This window comes from Hippocampus bargibanti, linkage group LG02, assembly GCF_051943395.1.
Source record: "Hippocampus bargibanti isolate YZ-2025 linkage group LG02, ASM5194339v1, whole genome shotgun sequence".
Classification (NCBI taxonomy): domain Eukaryota; kingdom Metazoa; phylum Chordata; class Actinopteri; order Syngnathiformes; family Syngnathidae; genus Hippocampus; species Hippocampus bargibanti.
In genome coordinates this window covers 30,988,666-31,011,805 of record NC_142735.1, presented here as the reverse complement: position 1 = coordinate 31,011,805, position 23,140 = coordinate 30,988,666, and the positions used below count along the sequence as shown (strand labels likewise).

At 45.6% G+C, this 23,140-nt stretch overlaps 1 protein-coding gene across 4 annotated transcripts; it reads left to right on the top strand.

The window, feature by feature from the left end:
- The first annotated feature begins 9,781 nt into the window (after positions 1-9,781).
- On the top strand, positions 9,782-23,021 carry klc2 (kinesin light chain 2). Of its 4 annotated transcripts, none has more exons than XM_088990946.1 (14): positions 9,782-9,870; positions 11,462-11,722; positions 11,783-12,107; positions 12,166-12,382; positions 12,448-12,637; positions 12,757-12,930; positions 13,011-13,110; positions 14,894-14,943; positions 15,008-15,075; positions 17,116-17,224; positions 17,288-17,422; positions 18,530-18,654; positions 18,732-18,789; positions 20,354-23,021. In XM_088990946.1, the coding sequence occupies exons 1-14, from the start codon at positions 9,865-9,867 to the stop codon at positions 20,435-20,437; spliced, it is 1,902 nt and encodes a 633-aa protein (XP_088847072.1). In that variant the 5' UTR covers positions 9,782-9,864; the 3' UTR covers positions 20,438-23,021. The 4 variants fall into 4 exon arrangements, with proteins under 4 accessions (XP_088847072.1, XP_088847074.1, XP_088847070.1 ...); XM_088990948.1 differs by having other exon boundaries at positions 9,786-9,870; positions 11,466-11,722; XM_088990944.1 differs by having other exon boundaries at positions 9,789-9,942.
- Positions 23,022-23,140: the final 119 nt, after the last annotated feature.

Genomic DNA, 23,140 nt, shown 5'->3' with positions numbered 1-23,140 from the left:
GAATTCCGAAATGGCCGCTAAAAGCCGTTGCTGTCGGGCCGACCACGGTTCGGTCACCTTCTACATGGCGAATGTTAAGGGTTTATGATCTACGTAGGCGGTGAACCAGCGCCCCTCGAGGAGGAAACGAAAATGGCGCGTTGCAAGATAGAGTGCTAACAACTCTGTCGAAAACACTATACCGTGGGACCTTGGCTTATGAACTGAATTGATTCCCAGACAGAGTGCGTAAAGTGAAAAGTGTGTATCCCAAAAAATAATTTCCCATAGTAAACCATTATAATGAGAATAATCCGTTCCCAGGTCCCCATAAAACATAATTTTCTCCTTTCTAATTTTCTAAGCCTTAAAACTACACAAAATATACCTTATTTTATGTATAATAAATGTGCTATAGTATTATGATTAAAGAAATAAACTGTACTATACGATAAAGTCATTTTATTTACCTTTATGACGGTCGTTAATGGCTTGATGGAATGGAGTGTCCGGTTTCCTCAGCATTAAACACTTGGATATGGATTGGATTGGATTGGATATGCCTTTATTAGTCTCACAGTGGAGAAATTTACATTTCACAGCAGCAAAGTGATGAAAGGAATGAAAGTAGAAAAACAAAATACATGAGCTGCTGCAAAGGCAGCCACTCTCGCGGCGCCGTCTTGAAGTCAAAAGAACAAAAAAAACTTAAATAACAAATAATATGACAGCATAGAGACAATATGACAAAACAAAAACACAGAGAGACATTCATTCTTCAGGACTTGCTGTACCCTCTTTGTGATGACATGAAGCAGTTCTAGATGAAAGAGGAGAGGATCAAAGCACTTGATGAGGAACATAGGCTTCTTTCACCATCTTGAGGAATGATCCCTTGTATGTGCTTTCTCTTTGATAATTGTATCTAGTTCATCAATTGTGTTATGTTTAGCTGGGTTGATAGCTTTTTGCATCAAGTGTACAGATGACTTGTGCGGGTTATTTGTGGAGCCTGATTGATGGGATATTTAACCTTCCAGTCTACACTCTGCTTTTGAACTATCAAAGTTAAAATGGGTCAAAATGTCATTGTTTACTGTCCATTTTGTCACCATTTTGCTTGTTTTTTTTCTCACTTTTATTATTATTTTTGTTTCAAGCTCTGTCCTCTCCCTTTGTGTGTGTGTGTGTGTGTGTGTGTGTGTTTCTCACACTCTCTCTGTGTCTGCCTGTCTCTTTAATGTTTAACCCCCCCGCCCACACTGTTGGGTTCTTGACCAATGACGTGGCTTTAACCGAAGACGCCATTTTGTTTTTTGGAGAACGTCCTCACTCTCTCTGTCTGTAACCCCATCCCCCACTGCTGCGTTCTTGACCAATCACGTGGCTTTAACCGACAACTGGGGGCGGGGAATAGAGGACAAAAAAAAAGTCAGTTGCCATTTCCTTGTTTGGAGAACGGACTCGTTCACGAACGACACATCACTCATTGTGGCAGCTCCGTGTGTATCCCGAAAAATTGTTCGTATGCCAAGGTAAAATTTTCATAAATGTAACATTGATAAACCGAAAAGTTCGTAAGCCAAGGGGTTCGTAAACCGAGGTCCCACTGTACTTGCGTTTGTTATCTTGCAGCTTCCGACTGAAAAATGCTAGGGGCTGCCATTCGTTCTCCACAAGCTGCTCAAACACGGCCCCTTCGGCAACATCAGACACATCGGTAGTCAAGGCCACCTGTGCGGTTGAGATTGGGTGGACCAGAAGAGTTGCACCCGCGAGAGCTTCCTTGGCTCGTTGAAAGGACTGGGCCCGTTGCGGGGCCCACTCGACGGGGTCATTAGCCTTCTTTTTTCTCGCCATAGAGGGGTTGTAAGAGCTCGGCTGCGTGAGGAAGAAACCGGTTGTAAAAATTGATCATGCCCAAAAACTGCTGCAGAGCCTTAAAGGACAACCGACGTCTCCGGACAAGTTGTGTCCATAATTTGTAAAATGGCTTCAAATGACTTCTACTGGGCGTATTTAATAAGTTTCCACCGCATATAGCTATATTTTACATTTTAAGACTCGCGCTGACCATTCATAAAGTCTTGTTTTTGAGTTGGTGACGAGGCCTCACGTGACGTCAGAAAAGGACCGCCTCCTGACCGTAAAAAAGACGCATTGTAGCGTCTTTCCATCACGTCAATGTATTTTGCCGTACTGTTTTTTTTTTGAAACCCTTGTGTTACATCCAAAAGCCGCCAGCAGAGGGAGTCCAAGCTCCATGCAAGGAATGTATCAGCCTGTGGAAACGGGCTGATTCATTTCTCACAGGAGCTGGTCGCCATTTTTCTGCCTCTTTTGTGGGACGTTACATTGCAGTCCAGATGCCTCAAAATGACACGGAAGGACTTCTTTAATTGATGGCAAACATGTATGCTTTCCTCTTCAGAACTATTTGAATCATATTCATAACGTCTGTGTAAGCTCTCAGTCGTACAGGAGTGGTCCATCGATGAGAAGGTTTCTTCAGCCGTCATCTGTACTTTTTTGAAGGTGTCGGACGTTTCGCCTCCTATCCAAGAAGCTTCGTCAGCGAACTATAGTCTTACTGGTCGTATCGGGCCTATTTATATATCCCTAATGTCCAGACATGGCGGCGCCGGACACAGCTATCATAGGTCCTTACTCTCAGATTGGGGGGACTCCCTGTGGCACCACACTGTGGTTCCTACATTCCTGACTAACGACTGGCCTGTTTGCCCCCCTCCCTCCGGTATCACCTCATCAGCATTACGAATGTTGTCTAACCTGTTTTGCCTAAGCAGGCTATTGTATGAACGATCCAAATTGAACCTCAACCCACCAGACCGGTTTAATGAAGGATTTTGTTGTTTTATGAGAATCACTTCTTTTACTCCCCTTTCAAACCATCTATGTTCTTTCGCTAAGATTTTAACCTCATATATATCCCTACTGTCCAGACATGGCGGTGCCGGACCCTGCTATGATAGGTCCCTGCTCTCAGGTTGGGGGGAGCAGAGGACTACTCCCTGCAGCTGCACTGATAGTTCCTATTGTTCTGACTAACGACTGGCCTGATTGCCCCACTTCGACCGGTATCACCTCATCAGTATTACTAATCCTATATTGCCTAAGCAGGCTATTGTATGAACGATCCAAGTTGAACCGCACCCCACCAAACCGGTTTAATGAAGGATTTAGTTGTTTTATGAAAATCGCTTCTTTTACTCCCCTTTCAAACCATCTATGTTCTTTCGCTAAGATTTTAACCTCATTGTCGTCAAATGAGTGGTTGCTAGCTTTTAGGTGCATATGTACTGCCGATTGAGGTCCACTAGTATTATCCCTGCGATGTCATAGTCTTTTTTTGAGAATTTGTTTAGTCTCCCCAATGTACTGCTCTTTACAACAAAACATATTATTACACAACAAACTCTACACAACAAACTCTCCACGGATGCCCTCGCCTTCACGTGCAAACACTACACGTGTATCATTGCCAAGCGCACAGACATAGGCTGTATTAAATATCCTACCTGCAGTTGAAATTTGCATACTCGGCACGGCAGCCAATCAGAAGCCTGCTTCGTGCTTCCGGACTTTCCCGAGCGTTATAAGGTCGTGCATATAACATTTTCCAAAGTAGATGCGCAGAACCTCAGCCCTTGAAGAAAGATTCAAAAGAAGCTAACAAAATTTATGATGCTACAAAACATAAACGTACATTATCCTGTGACTGTAAAGTGTCCTTGAGAGTTTTGAAAGGCGTTTAGAAATTAAATGTATTATTATTATTAAAAGCATCGTGGAAAGAGGAGTTCATGTGGCTTGTAGCAGACGACGCAACGCAAACATTGCATTGTGCAACATTCCGAAAAGTGTATGGATAAACGACAACTGGAGAAAAATCATTAGCAAGGGATATTTTCCATAAATTAAGCAAGGGAGCATTTGTGGTAGGTACATCCTTAATAAAAATAATCATTTTTCCTTGCAACAATGTTTTGTTTTTGCGATTAGTCATCTTATTGTGGTTCAAGTTGCGAAAAATGGGGCAGGCAACTTTATGGCCGAGCAGGCAACTTTTCAGAGTTGTCTGCCCTAGTGTCTGCTAACTTTTTGTCATGAGTTTCAGACACAAATTTGGCAGGCCGGATTAAAAAGCCTAATGTATGTATGTGGCCCACGTGCCGGAGTTTGCTCATGTGTAGGCAGTGTCTGTGTCTGGAGAGGGCACTCCACCCTTTTCCGACTGTGAACCATTGTCTGAGATTTGGAGGTGCTGATTCTCACCCCAACAGCTTCACATTCGGCTGCAAAACACTGCAGTGATAGTTGGAGAGCCCCACCTGAAGGCCCCAACAGTAATAATAATAATACATTTAATTTACAAGTGCATTTCAAATCAACCCAAGGACACTTTCCAATTAAAAGAACAACAAACACTAGAACAATAAACCCATAAAAGTAGCACAGCATCTGCAAAAAGCAGAGATGTATACTGAGGCCGACAAAACAGAACCCTTCAACCCTTCGGATGCGCCTAGAAATTCTGTCCATAAAAGTTATGAACAGAATTGGTGACTGTGTTGGTGGAGCTCAACCCTGACTGGAAACGATTCCGACTTACTGACGGCAATGTGAACCAAACTCAGACTACGTCTGTGTAAGCTCTCAGTCGTACAGGAGTGGTCCATCGATGAGAAGGTTTCTTCAGCCGTCATCTGTACAAAAGTGAAGGTTTCGGACGTTTCGCCTCCTATCCAAGAGGCTTCGTCAGCGAACTAAAGTCTGACTGGTCGTATCGGCCCCATTTATATATCCCTAATGTCCAGACCTGGTGGCGCCGGACACAGCTATGATAGGTCCCTACTCTCAGGTTGGGGGGGGCGCGGGACACCCCCCTGTGGCCCCACTGATTGTTCCTACATTCCTGACTAACGATTGGCCTATTACACCCACTCCCCCCGGTATCACCTCATCAGCATAACGACCCTCATCAGCATTGCGAAAGTTGCCTAACCTGTTTTGCCTGAGCAGGCTATTGTATGAACGATCCAAATTGAACCTCACACCACCAGACCGGTTTAATGAAGGATTTTGTTGTTTTATAAGAATCGCCTCTTTTACCCCCCTTTCAAACCATCTATGTTCTTTCGCTAAGATTTTAACCTCATTGTCGTCAAATGAGTGGTTGCTAGCTTTTAGGTGCAAATGTACTGCCGATTGAGGCCCACTAGTATTATCCCTGCGATGTTGATAAAGTCTTTTTTTGAGAATTTGTTGAGTCTCCCCAATGTACTGCTCTTTACAATTTTCATTCTTACAATGTATGGAATAAACTACATTACTTTGTTTTTCATTTGGTAGCCTATCTTTTGGATGCACTAATTTTTGCCTTAACGTGTTTATCGGTTTGAAATAAGTAGGAATTTTATGTTGGCAACATAAAATTGTAAAGAGCAGTACATTGGGGAGACTCAACAAATTCTCAAAAAAAGACTTTATCAACATCGCAGGGATAATACTAGTGGGCCTCAATCGGCAGTACATTTGCACCTAAAAGCTAGCAACCACTCATTTGACGACAATGAGGTTAAAATCTTAGCGAAAGAACATAGATGGTTTGAAAGGGGGGTAAAAGAGGCGATTCTTATAAAACAACAAAATCCTTCATTAAACCGGTCTGGTGGTGTGAGGTTCAATTTGGATCGTTCATACAATAGCCTGCTCAGGCAAAACAGGTTAGGCAACTTTCGCAATGCTGATGAGGGTCGTTATGCTGATGAGGTGATACCGGGGGGAGTGGGTGTAATAGGCCAATCGTTAGTCAGGAATGTAGGAACAATCAGTGGGGCCACAGGGGGGTGTCCCGCGCCCCCCCCAACCTGAGAGTAGGGACCTATCATAGCTGTGTCCGGCGCCACCAGGTCTGGACATTAGGGATATATAAATGGGGCCGATACGACCAGTCAGACTTTAGTTCGCTGACGAAGCCTCTTGGATAGGAGGCGAAACGTCCGAAACCTTCACTTTTGTACAGATGACGGCTGAAGAAACCTTCTCATCGACAAACTCAGACTAGGGACTGAATATAAGGGGTTTCTGTACCCCATTCTCCCGAAGCAACCCCCACAGAACTCCCCAAGGGACACGGTCAAATTACTTCTCCAAGTCCACAATGCACATGTAGAATGGTTTGGACGAATTACCATGAACCATCGAGGACCCTGCTAAGGTGTAGACAGTGTCTGAAACTCATGATAAAAAGTTAGCGGTCACCAGGGCAGACAACTCTGAAAAGTTGCCTGCCCGGCCATAAAGTTGCCTGCCCCGTTTTTCACAACTTGAAACCCAATAAAACGACTAATCGCAAAACAAACAAACAAAAAAAAAAAACATTGTTGCAAGCTTAATTTATGGAAAACGTTCCTTGCTGAAGATTTTGCTCCAGTTGGCATTTGTCGTCATGGTGCACAATGCAATGTTTGCGTTGCGTTGTCTGCTAAAAGCCCCGTGGACTCCTCTTTATAAGCGCCTTTCAAAACTCTCAGGTGCACTTGACAGTCACGGTATAGTCAAAGCACGAAACAGGCTTGTGATTGGCTGCCATGCCGAGTATGCAAATTGCCAAACGAAAGTTCGTTTGGCAATGTTTTCGTGCTTCGGACTATACCGTGACTGTAAAGTGTACTTTAAATTTTGAAAGGCGCTTAGAAAGAGGAGCTTGTAGCGGTTTGTTTGTAGCTTTCACTTTATTGAATAAAAGGTTTGATTTGAAAAAAAAAAGTTTTTTTTTTTTTTTCTTGAAGAAGTTGTCAGCCGTCCGGGCAGACGTTATTTCTGACACTGATGTAGAGCTGGTCCACTCTTCCACGGCCGGGACAAAAACCACACTGCTCCTTCTCAATCTGAGGCTCGACTTCCTGACGGACCCTCCCCTCTAAAACCCCTGAATAGGATTTACCAGGCAGTCTGAAGAGTGCCACAGCGAATCAGTGTCCTCCATTTTCAGAGGTTTCATATTATTATCCATCCATTTTCCGTACCGCTTATTCCTCATTAGGGTCGCGGGGGGTGCTGGAGCCAATGCCACCCATCTTTGGCCACTAGTCATGGGACACCCTGAATTGGTTGCCAGCCAATCGCAGGGCACACAAAGACAAACATTCACTCACACTCACACCTCTGGACATTTTTTTATTGTTCAATCAGCCTGCCATGCATATTTTTGGAATGTTGGAATGTGGGAGGAAATTGGAGGACCCGGAGAAAACCCACACGGGCCCAAGGTGAACATGCATACAGGGAGACAGGACCGGGTCTTGAGCTCACGACCTCAGCACTGTGAAGCCAGCGTGCTAACCACTTGACTACTGGGCCACCCATATTATTATTATTATTATTATTATTATTATTATTATTATTATTATTATTATTATTATTATTATTGTTGTTGTTGTTATTATTATTATTATTATTATTATTATTATTATTATTATTATTATTATTATTATTATTATTGTTGTTGTTGTTGTTGTTGTTCTTCTTCTTCTTGTTCTTCTTGTTATTTAAAAGCGGTGATCGAGCAGTTTACAAACTCGCCCGAAACAGACTGACGAAGGAAATTAACATCGCAAAGAAACGTTATGCGGAGAGGCTTAACAAACAGTTCTCCGCTAACCAAGCAGTGTACAACAATGGTATGGCTGATGAGTTAAATACATACTTTTGCCAATTTGAAAAGGACACCCCCATTTCCCCGGTCTGCCCACCATTACCAGAAACTACCGTATCTCCGCCCACTGCCCTACAGATCCACGAACTGGACGTTAGACGGCTCTTCAAGCAGCAGAAGATCAAGAAAGCTGCAGGACCTGACAGAGTGTCCCCCTCCTGCCTGAGAGTCTGCGCTGACCAGCTGGCTCCGGTCTTCACACGAATCTTCAACAGATCCCTGGAGCAGCGTGAAGTCCCATTCTGCTTCAAACAGTCTACTATCGTCCCAGTTCCAAAGAAACCAGCACCCTCGGGATTGAACGACTACAGACCTGTCGCTCTGACGTCTGTGGTCATGAAGTCCTTTGAACGCCTCGTGCTGAACCACCTAAAGAACGTCACCGGACCTCTACTAGATCCTCTTCAGTTTGCCTACCGGGCAAACAGGTCTGTGGAGGATGCAGTCAACATTGGACTGCATCACATCCTCGACCACCTTGACAACACAGGAACCTACGCAAGGATCCTGTTTGTGGACTACAGCTCTGCGTTCAATACCATCATCCCAGAACTCCTCATCCCCAAACTTCTCCAGCTTGGTGTGTCCCCCACGATCTGCCAGTGGACCCTCAGCTTCCTGACAGGACGGACACAACAGGTCAGACTGGGAAATATATCATCCACAACACGAACCACGAGCACTGGAGCCCCGCAGGGATGCGTCCTCTCTCCATTGCTCTTCTCTCTCTACACGAACGACTGCACCTCAACGCACCCAGCTGTCTAATTCATAAAGTTCGCAGACGACACCACGGTCATCGGTTTCATCAAAGACGGCGACGAGTCTGCGTACCGACAACAAGTGGAGCAGCTGGAGCTCTGGTGCAGCCGTCACAACCTGGAGCTGAACACGCTCAAGACAGTTGAGATGATGGTGGACTTCAGGAAACATCCATCACCACAGCTACCCCTCACACTATCCAACTGCCTGGTGTCAACCGTTGAGACCTTCAAGTTCCTGGGAATCACAGTCTCCCAGGACATGAAGTGGGAGGTCAACACCAACTCTATCCTGAAAAAGGCCCAACAGAGAATGTACTTCCTGAGGCTGCTAAAGAAGCATGGCCTGCCACAGGAGGTGCTGCAACATTTCTACACGGCTGTCATCGAATCCATCCTGTGTTCTTCCATCACCGTTTGGTTCGGGGCCGCCACAAAAATGGACAAAATCCGACTTCAACGGACAGTTAGGACGGCGGAAAAAATCATTGGCACCGCCCTACCCACTCTCGAGGACTTGCACACTGCAAGAATCCAAACTAGGGCGCGGAAAATCCTACTGGACCCTCCGCACCCTGCCCACCACCTTTTCCAGCTACTCCCCTCGGGCAGGCGCTACCGATCCATGCGCACCAAATCCAGCAGACATTTAAACAGCTTCTTCCCCCAAGCCATTAACTCTTTGAACTCTTTCAACAGTAGCCAAAATGGAACTGTATAGTGCCACTTAGCAGTTTTTTTTTACAACGATACTAGTGCAGCGTGTTCTACCGGAAACAAATTCCTTGTGTGTTCTACATACTTGGCAATAAAGATGATTCTGATTATTCTTGTACTTGTTCTTCATCATCATCATCATCATCATCATCATCATCATCATCATCATCATCATCATCATCATCATATTATTATTATTATTATTATTATTATTATTATTATTATTATTATTATTATTATTATTGTTGTTGTTGTTGTTGTTGTTGTTGTTGTTGTTGTTGTTGTTGTTGTTGTTGTTGTTGTTGAAAACCTCATCAACATCAACATTGGAAATTCGTTTTGGGGGAAACGTGGCGGGGCGGATATGCGAACTTGCTTCACTAAACGTTGACAGTTGTGCCGAGCACAACAAAATAAATGATGCAAGTCCTTCATATTTATCTGTCATGTTATATGACGTGTCTCACAAAGTATACAATCGATGAGCTTGACGCCGATGAATTGAACACAGTCGTGATGTCGCGTACGTTGGGCGTTTTATGTCGAAAGACTCCGGAAGTGGCATTTGATCGCTGTGACCTCCCCGGCGTTTGACTCGATTCGGTCTAGCTCGCTGCGGCTCCTCGAGACACCGAGTGCGCCGTTCCCCCCTCCCCGCATTATTCCATGCAGGTGGGTGCCCTCTCCCCTATTCCGGTTGAGTGGAGGAACTGGGACCATTCTCAAGAAACAACGAAAACGTTGGTATGAGTATGCACTTATTGTGAGCCGCTTTATTGCGAGGATGCGGTAAGGGACGGGGGAGGGGGGGCTTTCTGAAATGGCGTATTCGATGACGTTCGTTCTACCATCGGCTGCTTCTGTGGCGCGTGTCGGGAGAGCCGAGTGGTGCATTGCGGCCAGGTGGGCGATGGCATAGCGGCCGCTCCAATTAACCCACCCCCACCCCCACTTGATGTTTTGCCGTGGAGTCGTCGTCGGCATCCATCCGTTTGCAATTGTGTCGAGCTTAAAGGACAACTGACACCTACGGACAAGTTGCGTCCATAATTTGTAAAATCACTTCAAATGACTTCTACTGAGCGCATTTTACAAAGATTCCACCGCATATAGCTACATTTTATATTTTAAGACTCGCGCTGAATAATCATGAAGTCTTGTTTTTGAGTTGGTAGCGATTCCTGACATGACGTCACGTCAGGAAGGCCCCTGACCGAGAAAGTGACTAACAATGCATTTTGGGTCCTTTTTTTTCGCCTGAAAACACAGTGTTGATCGCGAAATTAGAAGGAAAACTACATAAATAACGCAATGGTGAATTGTGTGTCGCAGCCAATTGCTGTAACACGCATGAAGAAGGTGTAAGTTGACACAAATTCCCAGCGGACAAATCAGCCCATTTCCAACGGAGCTTGTGCGCCATCTTGTGAATTTTCTGGGCACTACATTGGAGTCAGGTTGGCTCGAATTGATACGGAAGGACTTCTTTCATCGATTTCAAACATTTATACTTTCCTCTTCAGAACTATTTGAATCATATTCATCACTGGATCAGTAACAAGAAAGCATCATCTCTGAATCTGAACTCTCTGAAGCCATTGTTTTGATTCTGCAGCAAGGCAGTGTGTGACCAGTAGTGACGTCACGAACAAGGGGGCGGTAGTTTCTGAATCTCGCCAGTTCCAAGCTCATTTTGTGGCAGTTTTGGGACAAATTAAGTCATTTTTATTGGTGTTTTGCATTTGACTAAAAATATCAGACTATGTGTTTTGGGTATTTTAGATTATTATTAGATATATAGATACAGTAAAGTCTCGTTATATCGATATCGGATATATCGATAGTCCCGGTTATATCGATACTATTTCTATGCACGCATGGAGAAAATTACATGCAAACAGGGTCGGATATATCGATAGTCCCGGTTATATCGATATTTTTTCGGACTCCCTTGAATATCGATATAACGAGACTTTACTGTATATTAGATAGATATTATTTTTCTGATGTCAGTTAAGAAACAAAAAAATTGTGTCAGTTGTCCTTTAATTGTCGTTCCCGGCGGCCGTCTGTGGGCGAGACACTCCGCAGTGGTCACCGCCCAAACAGCGAACCCCCCCCCCACACCCCCACCAAGCGTGTTCTTGTAACCAACACCTTTCATCTTTCATGAAACGATGACAATGAAGGGTGGAAGAGCGCTTTGTGAGTGCCGAACTTGTAACGAACCTCGTGTACCCCCCACCCCTTGACACACACGTAGATAGATAGAGCTCTCCATCCGTTATCCGGAGATAACGCCGGCCATGCCATGTCCACCGCGGATTGCCCTCGACAAGGAGCCCTGGAGCATCTGAGCCAGGATGAGATTGTGGTCAACACCAAGGCCGTCATGCAGGGCCTGGAGACGCTGCGCGGCGAGCACGCCCAGCTTCTCAACCAGCTGCTGGACTGCGCCCATGAAAAGTCCAGCGTACTGCGCAGGAGCATGGAAGCCATTGAGCTGGGCCTGGGAGAAGCGCAGGTAGGCTGGCCGCTGCTCTCAGGGCTTCGCTGTGGGCTCAGCAACCCATCTGGCCTACAGGTGATCATCGCCCTGTCGGGCCACCTGAGCGCGGTGGAGTCTGAGAAGCAGAAGCTGCGAGCTCAGGTACGGCGCCTGTGCCAGGAGAACCAGTGGCTACGTGACGAGCTGGCGGCCACCCAGCGCAAGCTGCAGGGCAGTGAGCAGAGCGTGGCGCAGCTGGAAGAGGAGAACAACCACCTGGAGTTCATGAACCGCATCAAGAAGCTGGATGACGACGACAGCAACTCGCCCGCCGACGACAAGAAAAACCAAAGCTCGTCCGGGGACGCGTCCAAGGACGGACTGGACGACTTGTTTCCCAATGACGACGACCACGGGGCAGGTAGGGCGTCACACTTCATTTGTCTTTTGAATCCCCCGACGTTGGTCTCTGCGTGCAGCTCCGCCGACCGGTGAGGCGGCGGCGCAGCAGGGTGGCTATGAGATCCCGGCCCGCCTGCGGACGCTCCACAACTTGGTGATCCAGTACGCCTCGCAGGGCCGCTACGAGGTGGCTGTGCCGCTTTGCAAGCAGGCGCTGGAGGACCTGGAGAAGACGTCGGGACGCGACCACCCCGACGTGGCCACCATGCTCAACATCTTGGCGCTGGTCTACAGGTGCGCCGGATCCTCTTTGCCGTGGCCGCCGTGACACTTTCTCAGGCCTGTTACTGCGCCCGCAGGGACCAGAACAAGTACAAGGAAGCGGCACACCTCCTCAACGACGCGCTGGCCATCCGCGAGACCACACTGGGCAAGGACCACCCGGCGGTGGCAGCCACCCTCAACAACCTGGCCGTCCTCTACGGCAAGAGGGGCAAGTACAAGGAGGCCGAGCCCCTGTGCAAGCGGGCGCTGGAGATCCGCGAGAAGGTAGGACCAGCTGCCGTCGAGACCACTCGTGGCCTTTGGCGTCTGTGATAGCAGGCCTGGGACGGTCAGTTTGTGGGTGTGACAGGACCCCACGTTGATTGCCCTCCATGCCCACGCAGGTGTTAGGCAAGTACCACCCGGACGTGGCCAAGCAGCTAAACAACCTGGCCCTGCTGTGCCAGAACCAGGCCAAGTACACCGAGGTGGAGTACTACTACCGCCGGGCCCTGGAGATCTACCAGTCCAAGCTGGGTGCCGACGATCCCAACGTGGCTAAGACCAAGAACAACCTGGTGGGGCCCCACCCTCGTCACCTTCCCGCCTCCGTTTCGTTCGATCTTGCGTTGACGCCGCTGGCGCATGTCACCCGCAGGCCACCTGCTACCTCAAGCAAGGCAAATTCAAGGACGCCGAGACCCTCTACAAAGACATCCTCACCCGGGCGCACGAGCGCGACTTTGGCTGTGTCAATCGTATGTCACACCCATTTTCTCACTCTCCTGCAATCCGTCCTGATTTACAATACACTACAATTCGATACATATTGATTTATATAGCGCATTAACAACAGCTGAAGCTGTAACAAAGCGCTTAACATGGACAGCTATCATATACAGGTACCATCCAACTTCCGACCGGGTTCCGTTCCGACCAACCGATCGTAAGTCAAAATGGTAGTAAGTCGAAATCCATTAAAAATTTTGAACAGAGACTCTGTGCTAAATGACTTGCAAACGACCTGATTCGGGCGCCATGGGTAGGCGGGGGTCTGGATCGCCGGTGTTCTACCGGTTGTCGTCTCCCCGGCCTTACCCAGCTCTCCGCACTTCACGCGCAGCCTGACTCCGCGGCCGTCTGCGGTGCCGACGCGCCCGATCCGCCACCTTACCTTGAAGTAGAACGAACTGTCTCAAAGAGGCGGCGGCACCGGCCGTAAGCCTGACGCGGCATTCTCGTCGCGGCTCTCACGTCGCGGCTTTCTCGTCGCGGCGGTACCGCTTCGCGAGTGCTGACGCCGACCCGCCTCGGTGCTAATCCTGGCTGCGCCGCGGCCGGCGTCGGGGGAACCCCCGCCGGTGCCATCGCAATCCATTGGATGAAGTGGATTTTCTCTTTGGGGCCATGGTTACAGTCTTGGCAAAAAAAAAATACAGTGTACTACGAGATGTTGCAGAGACGGTAGAGTGAGATGCTGGCTGGCTGACTGAAATTGTCATACACGTTGCCGGGCTGCTAGCGCGTTCCGGTGCCAGGCATAGAATTAAAATTTTAAAATTTTTAAATTTAAATTTAAAAAATAGGTTGAGCCGGTTGTAAGTCAGATGGTACCTTTACAGGGAATAAGAGGATACAAATACAGGGACTTCTATTTGGATTGGATTTGCCTTTATTAGTCTCGCAGTGGAGAAATTTACATTTCACAGCAGCAAAGTTATGAAAGAAATGAAAGCAGAAAAGCAAATATATATAATATATATAATAACAATAATAATAATAATAATAATAAAAAAAAATACATTTCATTAATAATCGCCTTTCAAAACTCTCAAGGTCACTTTATAGTCACAGGATAAGTTTCTCTGTGGGTGAGCAGCGGCAGCCACACGTGCCAGCGTTCACTCAACCCAGAAGTAACTCAAATACATAGAAAGCTAGCTAGCTACCTAATAGATACAATAATAATCAATTTCATCTACAAGCACCTTTCAAAACTCCCAAGGTCACCCCACAGTCACAGGATACAGTCGCTAATAGATAGCTCCGTGATGTCACTTAGGGCATCGTCATCAACTCGAAAACAAGACTTCATGAATCTTCAGCGTGAGTCTTAAAAGGTAAAATATAGCTAGATGCGGTGGAATCTTTGTCAAATGCGCTCAGTCGCTGTCATTTGAAGTCTTCTTTTCCTTTTGGCTTTTCCCTTCAAGGGGTCGCTACATCGAATCAGTGTCCTCCATCTTTAGAGGTTTGATCCGCATGTTTGTTTTGGCCAAGCTTTTACGTCGGATGTCCTTCCTGACACAACCCTCTGTATTTATCCGGGCTTGGGACCGGTACAAGAAGACTTATGTCCCTTTGTGGCTACAGAACAAGCAACTCATTCAGTCAAAGGCTCCCAAACATAAAATGGTCATCGGGAGGGAAGTGATTTTACAAATTATGGACACAACTTGTCTGGAGGTTTTTTTTGTTTTGACTTGAAGAGGTTTTGGGGTCAGCGTGCGAGGCTGATCCGACCCCTTGTGTGTTCAACAGATGACAACAAACCTATTTGGATGCACGCCGAGGAACGAGAAGAGAGCAAGGTGAGCCGACACGGGACAGTGCCACGGTGAATTGAAAATGATGAGAGCCGTGTTGTCTGGGCAGGACAAACGTAAGGAGGTGGGGCCATACACGGAGTACGGCAGCTGGTACAAAGCGTGCAAGGTGGACAGGTGAGTGCTTCCCGACGATTCGCCGCCACCTCTTGGAGGACTTTGTTCTTGCCTTGGGGGATACGACTGAGAAACCCCGCTGAAGACCAACGCGGCACTGCTCCCTATTTAGTTTTGTCTTGGTGCCCTCTTGTGGAGAAAAGCGGCAAAGTAGAAACTTCCTGAAATTGAACCAGCAAACCTTAAAGGACAACCGACGTCACTTTTTTGTTTCCTAAGTGGCATCAGAAAAAAACGTTTTATAGCATCTAAAATACCCAAAACACGCAGTATGATATTTTTAGTCAAATGCAAAACACCAATAAAAATGATTAAAAGCAGGGGTCCCTAAACTTTTTCCTGTGAGGGCCACATAACTTTTCCCTTCTGTGACGGTGTCAGTTTGTAACAGAAAAAGTGTGATGATCGTGTAGGGGAGCTTAAAAAAATTGTTTTCCAGAAAGCCACGCATATAACCCAAATAACCCCTTCCAGGTTCTTTAGGGAATGAAACCAAAAATTCTCAAGATACAAAAAGGAGAGGAGAAGCAGTACCTTACATTGCAAGAGTTTCTGAAAAACCACAGAGTCCTTTGGCAACACAAAATTCCTATACTTATTTCAAACCGATAAACGCTTTCAGGCAAAAATTAGTGCATCCAAAAGATAGGCTGCTTAATGAAAAACAAAGTCATGTAGTTTATTCAATACATTGTAAGAATGAAGATTGTAAAGAGCAGTACATCGGGGAGTCTAAACAAATTCTCAAAAAAAGACTTTATCAACATCGCAGGGATAATACTAGTGGGCCTCAATCGGCAGTACATTTGCACCTAAAAGCTAGCAACCACTCATTTGACGACAATGAGGTTAAAATCTTAGCGAATGAACATCGATTGGCGTTTTCATGTTTATGTTTGTTACAGTAATTATAAGTGCCTTGCATGCTGGGTCCGAGAGGACAGTAATTTCATCTGTGCTGTATGTCATGCATATTAGCATATTTGACAATAAAGCTGACTTTGACTTTGACTTTTAGATGGTTTGAAAGGAGAGTAAAAGAAGCAATTTTCATAAAACAACTAAATCCTTCATTAAACCGGTTTGGTGGGGTGAGGTTCAACTTGGATCGTTCATACAATAGCCTGCTTAGGCAACATAGGATTAGTAATACTGATGAGGTGATACCGGTCGAAGTGGGGCAATCAGGCCAGTCGTTAGTCAGTACAATAGGAACAATCAGTGGAGCTGCAGGGATTAGTCCTCTGCTCCCCCCAACCTGAGAGCAGGGACCTATCATAGCAGAGTCTGGCACCGCCACGTCTGGACATTAGGGATATATATATATAGGGCCTAAACTACCAGTAAGACTTTAGTTTGCTGACAAAGTTTCTTGGATAAGAAGCGAAACGTCCGACACCTTCAAAGAAGTACAGATGACGGCTGAAGAAACCTTTTCATCGACATATTCATAACTGGATTTGTTGGGGCAATTTGCTATTCGAACATCTTAAATCATTTTTTTTGCATCATTTTGTTTTTCTTGGACTTCCTGTCACGTCATATCCTGCCCGACTTTACATGACGTCACATCCTGTACGTCACATCCTGTCCGTCTTATAAAAAAGCTCTCCCAACACGACCTATTCTGGTGTGACGTCACGAACAAGGGGGCGGGACTTTCTGAATCTATCCAGTTTCCGAGCTCATTTTGTGGCAGTTTTGGGACACTTTCAGTCATTTGTATTGGTGTTTTGCATTTCACTAAAAATATCAGCCTGCGTGTTTTGGGTATTTTAGATGCTATGAAACGTTTTTCTGATGTCAGTTAGCAAACAAAAAAATGGTGTCGGTTGTCCTTAAAAAAACGAACTTCATTCCCTTCTCAATGTGGCGCCAAAGAATTGTTATTGTTTGTTCCCGTTGAACGCTTCACCTTCTTTCAGGGGTCTGGATGTCTGAGGCGAACGATTTCGGACGCCCTTCAAAATAAAACCAGGGCGAAATCCCCTCAAGAAAAAAAAACTCCAAGCGAGGTCACGACCATGTTCTTTTTCACAGCCCCACAGTGAACACAACCCTCAAGAGTCTGAGCGCCCTCTACCGCCGTCAAGGCAAGCTGGAGGCCGCCCAAACACTGGAGGAGTGCGCCGGAAAATCCCGCAAGCAGGTAGGTCACCCGCCCACCCCCGTACTTCCCCCGCCAAGCTAATGACAGTGTGCATGCCCTCAGGGTTTTGACGCCATCAACCAAAGCAAGGTGGTGGAGCTCCTCAAGGATGCGGGAGAGCGCCGGCACAGCGGGGAAGGCGGCAGCGGCGCACCTGGGGGGAACGGCGAGCCCGAAGACTCGGCTGAGTGGAACGGGGTCAGTCCGTCCTGGCGCTTCCGCAGAAGACAATGAAAGCTCCCACGTGCTACGAAAACCTGAGCAAGAATCTCACCGCCGCTACTGCGACACCCCTAAAAACGGATTTGCTACCCCTCACCAATGTTCCCTCTAATTTTTCATGTGTCTGAGCAGACACTCTCTATGTATAATGTAATATATATATATATTCATATATTCATATATTTGTACCATTTTGCAATGTAACTCGATGAGTGACAGGTGTCCAGCCAATAATGCCGTACAGTTCACGTACGCTACGCAGACAATCGGAGCAGAACGGCGCGAATCTTAGAGCCGGATCTCTGAAGTGAACGAACAAGGAGCCGGGAAATGGGAGTCTAACTTTTTTTGTCCTCTATTCCCTGCCCCCAGTCTTCGGTTAAAGTGATTGGTCGATATCCGTGGTAGTGGAGCGAGTGAGGAGAAGGAGGAGGGGGAGGGGGGTTAGGGTAGACAGGTGGACAAATGTTTTCACATTATGTTATTATTATTCAACTATTATATTTTTTACTAGTTGGTATGATAGCATTATGAATATGAAAAGCAAATTAGTGACAGCTGATCATCAGACAAGAGTAACCACAAGGAAAGTGAAAGTTAGTGGATGCTCTCGGTGCACATATAAATCCAGCCATATCAATAAAAATATTTGAGATAGTGTATTTTTTACATGAATAATTCGTTTTTCACATCATTTTACATGATTTTTGGTAGGTAATTAATTTAAGAAACAAAAAATAAATAAAATTGAGGAGCCATTTGGGAGCCAAAAGAGCCGGATCTTTTTAGTGAGCCGAGCCAAAAGAACCGGCTCTCTGAAAAGAGCCGGAATTCCCATCACTGATATGTACGCTGTGGCCACACACCAGTTTCACGCCAGTATGACGGCGCGTATGGGCTGGGCACATTCGCACCGTTCTGCTCCGATTGGCTGCGTACGTAAACTGTACGGCATTATTGGCTGCACACCTGTCACTCATTGAGTTACATTGCAAAATGTGCGCACGCGCTCAGCTTAGTTGCCGCTCACTATGGAAAGTCGGTCGCACAAGCACCAAAATGCAAATGTGATTTTTCCGGCAGGACGGGAACGGCTCCCTTCGCCGCAGCGGCTCCTTCGGGAAGATCCGCGATGCCCTGAGGAGGAGCAGCGAGATGCTGGTCAAGAAGCTTCAAGGAAGCGGCCCGCAGGAGCCGCGCAACCCAGGGTGGGCCCCCTCGCACATCATCACTAGCGTAGCGGCATCCAATGTAATTTTGCACGTTTTTTTTCTTGTTCCCAAAGAATGAAGAGGGCCAGCTCCCTCAACTTCTTGAACAAAAGCACGGATGAGACAGCACAGGTGAGATCGCATGAAGGGGTGTTGCAGGCACGAAACGAATGAAAGAAAAGTGTCAGTGTGCCGGTATTATCAGAGCGCCATGATGTCACCCGAATGACAATTGTCGCACGACTGACATTTTTCTGCTTGTGTCACATGACAGAAATGCTCCCATAGTCTCATTCACAGTTTGTCTTTTTAGTTAAAGGACAACCGACAAGTTGCGTCCATAATTTGTAAAACCACTTCAAATGACTTCTACTGAGCGCATTTTACAAAGATTCCACCGCATATAGCTATATTTTACCTTTTAAGACTTTGTTTTTGAGTTGATGACAATGCCTGACGTGACGTCACGGAGGGAACGCCCCTGACCGAGAAAGCGACACACAATGCATTTTGGATACTTTTTTCACCTGAAAATTGATTGCGAAATTAGAACGGAAAACGACATAAATAACGCCATGGTGAATCGTGTGTCATAGCCAATTTCGGTAACACGCATAAAGAAGGTGTAAGTTGACACAAATTTCCAGCGGACAAATCAGCCCATTTCCAACAGAGCAGAGCAGTCGAGCATCAGCGGAGGCGAACGAGGAAGCTAACCAGAGTTAGCGATTCGGCGCTTGGTTAGTGGAAGTTTGATGCATGTTTTCTCATTTAGTCACGCTGCATGCTAACTGTGAGCTCACCTGGTGAAAGAGAGCAATCGCCATATTAGTGGAGCAAACCGATCGGACAAATATCCACTTTCCACCGTGTCATTTTTTACTCTGTAGCGCTGTCGGAGCTTTCTCTCTCGTCTCAACATCTGATGTTCGTGTGCTTGTTATTATTAAGTGTGGCGATCTCCTTTGTGTGTGTGTGTGTGCGCGTAAAACCCACCCCTCTGTCTTCTACCACGGATTTTAACCAATCACGGGCAGCTTTACACTTCTTATAAGCGGCTCCGTTTTCTGGATGAAACACCGCTTTTGCGCCATCTTGTGCATTTTCTGGGCTGCTACATCAGAGTCCAGATCTCCTTCATCGCTTGCAGACGGCTCGAATTGATACGAAAGGACTTCTTTAATCGATTGCAAACATTTATGCTTTCCTCATCGGAAGTATTTGAATGATATTCATAACTGGATGAGTAACAAGAAAGAATCTTCTCTGAATCTGAACTCTGTTAAGCCATTGTTTTGATTCTGGAGCAAGGCAGTTTGTGAAGGAGTATCCTGACATGACGTCACGAACAAGGGGGCGGGGCTTGCTGAATCCCCCCAGTTTCAAGCTCATTTTGTGGCAGTTTTGGGACACTTTCAGTCATTTTTATTGGTGTTTTGCATTTGACTAAAAATATTAGCCTGTGTGTTTTGGGTATTTTAGATGCTATAAAACGTTTTTTTTTATGTCAGTTAGGAAACAAAAAATGCTGTCGGTTGTCCTTTATATTAGGTTGAAAAAAAATGTCACACAACAAAAACACACGATCCAAATATAACTGGCCCACACACCATTGGCAAATTGTGCATGTCGTCCCACCCAAGTGAAATGTCGCACAAACACTGTTCAACCATTTTTTCCCTTTTTCTTCTTTGAGGATACTAACTCGGGCCTGTCGGACTGTCGGGGACTCAGTGCCAGCAACGTGGACCTTACCAGACGCAGCTCCCTGATTGGCTAGATGTCACCAGGAGACGTGGCCTAGTGTGCAAAGCTTTTTTTTCCCTCAACACCTGTACATTCCCACTCAGCATGTAATCCCAAACGACTCACGACACAAAGGACAACATGACCACAGTTGATGCGACATTTACCTCGTCACGATGAATCATCGTTCAATTCGTGCTGTACAGATTGGTTGTTTTAGATCAGGGATGTCAAAGTCATTTTTTTGCCGCAGGTGGGCCACATTGTAGTTCCGGTTTCCTCTGGGGGGGTTTTATGAATTTGGGGAAGCCATTAGAATGTTTCATCCCTTCCATATATGACATCTAGAGCATATAATTGATGAATAACTCGTTTTCAAATCTGAAGTCAAGAATATTGACTATTAGTGTGTAGTGGTGGGAATTCCGGCTCTTTTCAGAGAGCCGGTTCTTTTGGCTTGGCTCACTAAAAAGATCCGGCTCTTTTGGCTCCCAAATGACTCCTCAGTTTGTTTTTTTTTTTTTTGGTTGCTTAAATTAATTATCCACCAAAAATCATGTAAACCTATGTGAAAAAGAAATTACTCATGTAAAAAATACACAATATCAAATGTTTTTATTTAGATGGCTTGATTTATTGGTGTACAGAGCATCCACTGACTTTCACTTTCCCTGTGGTTACTCTGCTCTGATGATCAGCTGTCACTAATTAACTTTTCATATTAATAATATCATCCCAACTAGTAAAAAATATCATAATTGAATAATAATAACAGCATAATGTGATAACAATTGTCCGCCTGTCTACCATAATCCCCCCTTCTCCTCACTGCTGCGTGTGTCTGTAATTCTCCCCTCCCTCCTCTACCACGGATATTGACCAATCACGAGCGACTTACCGAAGACTAGGGGCGGGGAATAGAGGACATAAAAAAGTCGTCTCCTATTTCCAGCTCCTTGTTAGGAACCGGCTCTCTTCGTTCACTTCAGAGATCCGGCTCTAAGAACCGGCTCGCTCACGAACGACACATCACTAATAGTGTGCTCCACATGGGACAATTTGGAATTTTGGTTGGGACCTTCGCAAGCATCATGGCTCTTGACACGTTTGATTTGCTTTTGCTGGCCGAATAAAACAATGTGGCGGCCCAGATTTGGTCTCCTGGCCTTGATTTTGACACCTGTGTTTTAGAATGATGTCACAGATTGCTCTAGCTCCCGTATTTACTCTGATGCAATGGCTCTGAACCCAACCAGTTAATAATGCACATTCTATGAATCCTTTGGTGAAAAATAAAACATTTTTTTTAGAAATTGACATAAAAAAACCCACAATTATTAAAAACAGAAAAATAGCCAATACAATTTCAAGATTTTTTTTTTAATTGTATGACATATCAGGACAGTAGTGAAGAGAAAGAGCTAATTGGTCAAGCAATGTCATGTGATCATCGGTATTCAGCAACGGCCAAGCGAGCCCGTCAGAACTCTTTGACATGTCGAGTCGGGGGCATCTTAACCTATGTGGCAGGGGCGTCCATGGAACCCCTGAGACCGATTCATCGAACCCCTAGGGTGGGACCCAATCTAGGCGAAGAACCGCCGCTTACATGACTACTTGTTTCCACTTATTCGGAACATTTTAGTTGACCGTGTTTCCACAAATAATAATAATAATACATTTCATTTCTACCCGCCTTTCAAAACTCTCAGGGTCACTTTACAGTCACTGGATCAGTTTTTGTGTGGGTGAGCAGCGGCAGCCACATGTGCCAGCGTTCACTCAACCCGGAATAACTCAAAGAAATAAAAAGCTAGCTAGCTAGCCACTAGATAGCTATTAGATAACCAGCTAACAGGTAGCCAGATAGATAGCTAATAGATAGCCAGCCAACTAGCTAGCCAATATCTAATAGACAGCCAGCCAGCTGGAACATAGCCCAGCCAGCCAGAAAGCCAATATATAGCCAGCTATTAGCTTGCCAGTTAGCCAGATAGATAGCTAATCATGCTTGATTGTGCTAAATTAATAAATATGTACTCTGACAAAGTACTTATTTACATGTTGAGACTAACCCATGCAGAAGGCAAATTTTAATATGACGGTACCATTGCTCGGTGGGCTCAATCGGCACACGTGCACACATATGAACACACACACACACATTCCTGTTTCAATGGTTTTGTGAGGTCCGGCTAACTCCAGATAAGGAGGACCACCGTTGCTGACAAGTTTAGACAACTAGTCTTACATTTGAATACTGAATGTCACCCCATTTCCCACTTCAACTTCTTTAAAAACAGAAATAAAAAGTAGACTTGAAACTGAAATAACAGCATGAGTGAGGTTTCTGAATGGGTACATTCAAAGTCCTCACCCCTGTAGTGAATTTGGTTAAAATATCGTTTTACTTTTTGTGGTATGAACTGTTTCCTCGCATTAACTGCGCACACACATAAACACACACAGTGAGTAAAAAGTGTGTGAATCCAAGTGAAATGAAAATACACACCAAAAAAATCATTTTGGGGGAATTTGTGAGGACCTCTCTGAAACTTTAACAGATGCATATATAGACCTTCTAGAAGCCTTTAGAATGAAAAACTTGTGAGGACTGGCCAAAAGGTCTTCACTTGTCAAAAATGTCCTCACTACAGATGGTATAAAATGTTAGTCCTCACAAGACCAGTCATACAAAAACACACACAGGCACACACACACACACGCATGTCTCAAG

What these genes read in the sequence shown, in the direction of transcription:
- klc2 (XM_088990944.1), top strand. Translation starts at nt 9,865, where the DNA reads ATGCAGGTGGGTGCCCTCTCCCCTATTCCGGTTGAGTGGAGGAACTGG. An exon ending in TGACGACGACCACGGGGCAG is followed by an intron (nt 12,108 to 12,165) that starts GTAGGGCGTCAC and finishes CTCTGCGTGCAG; the next exon opens with CTCCGCCGACCGGTGAGGCG. An exon ending in CTAAGACCAAGAACAACCTG is followed by an intron (nt 12,931 to 13,010) that starts GTGGGGCCCCAC and finishes TGTCACCCGCAG; the next exon opens with GCCACCTGCTACCTCAAGCA.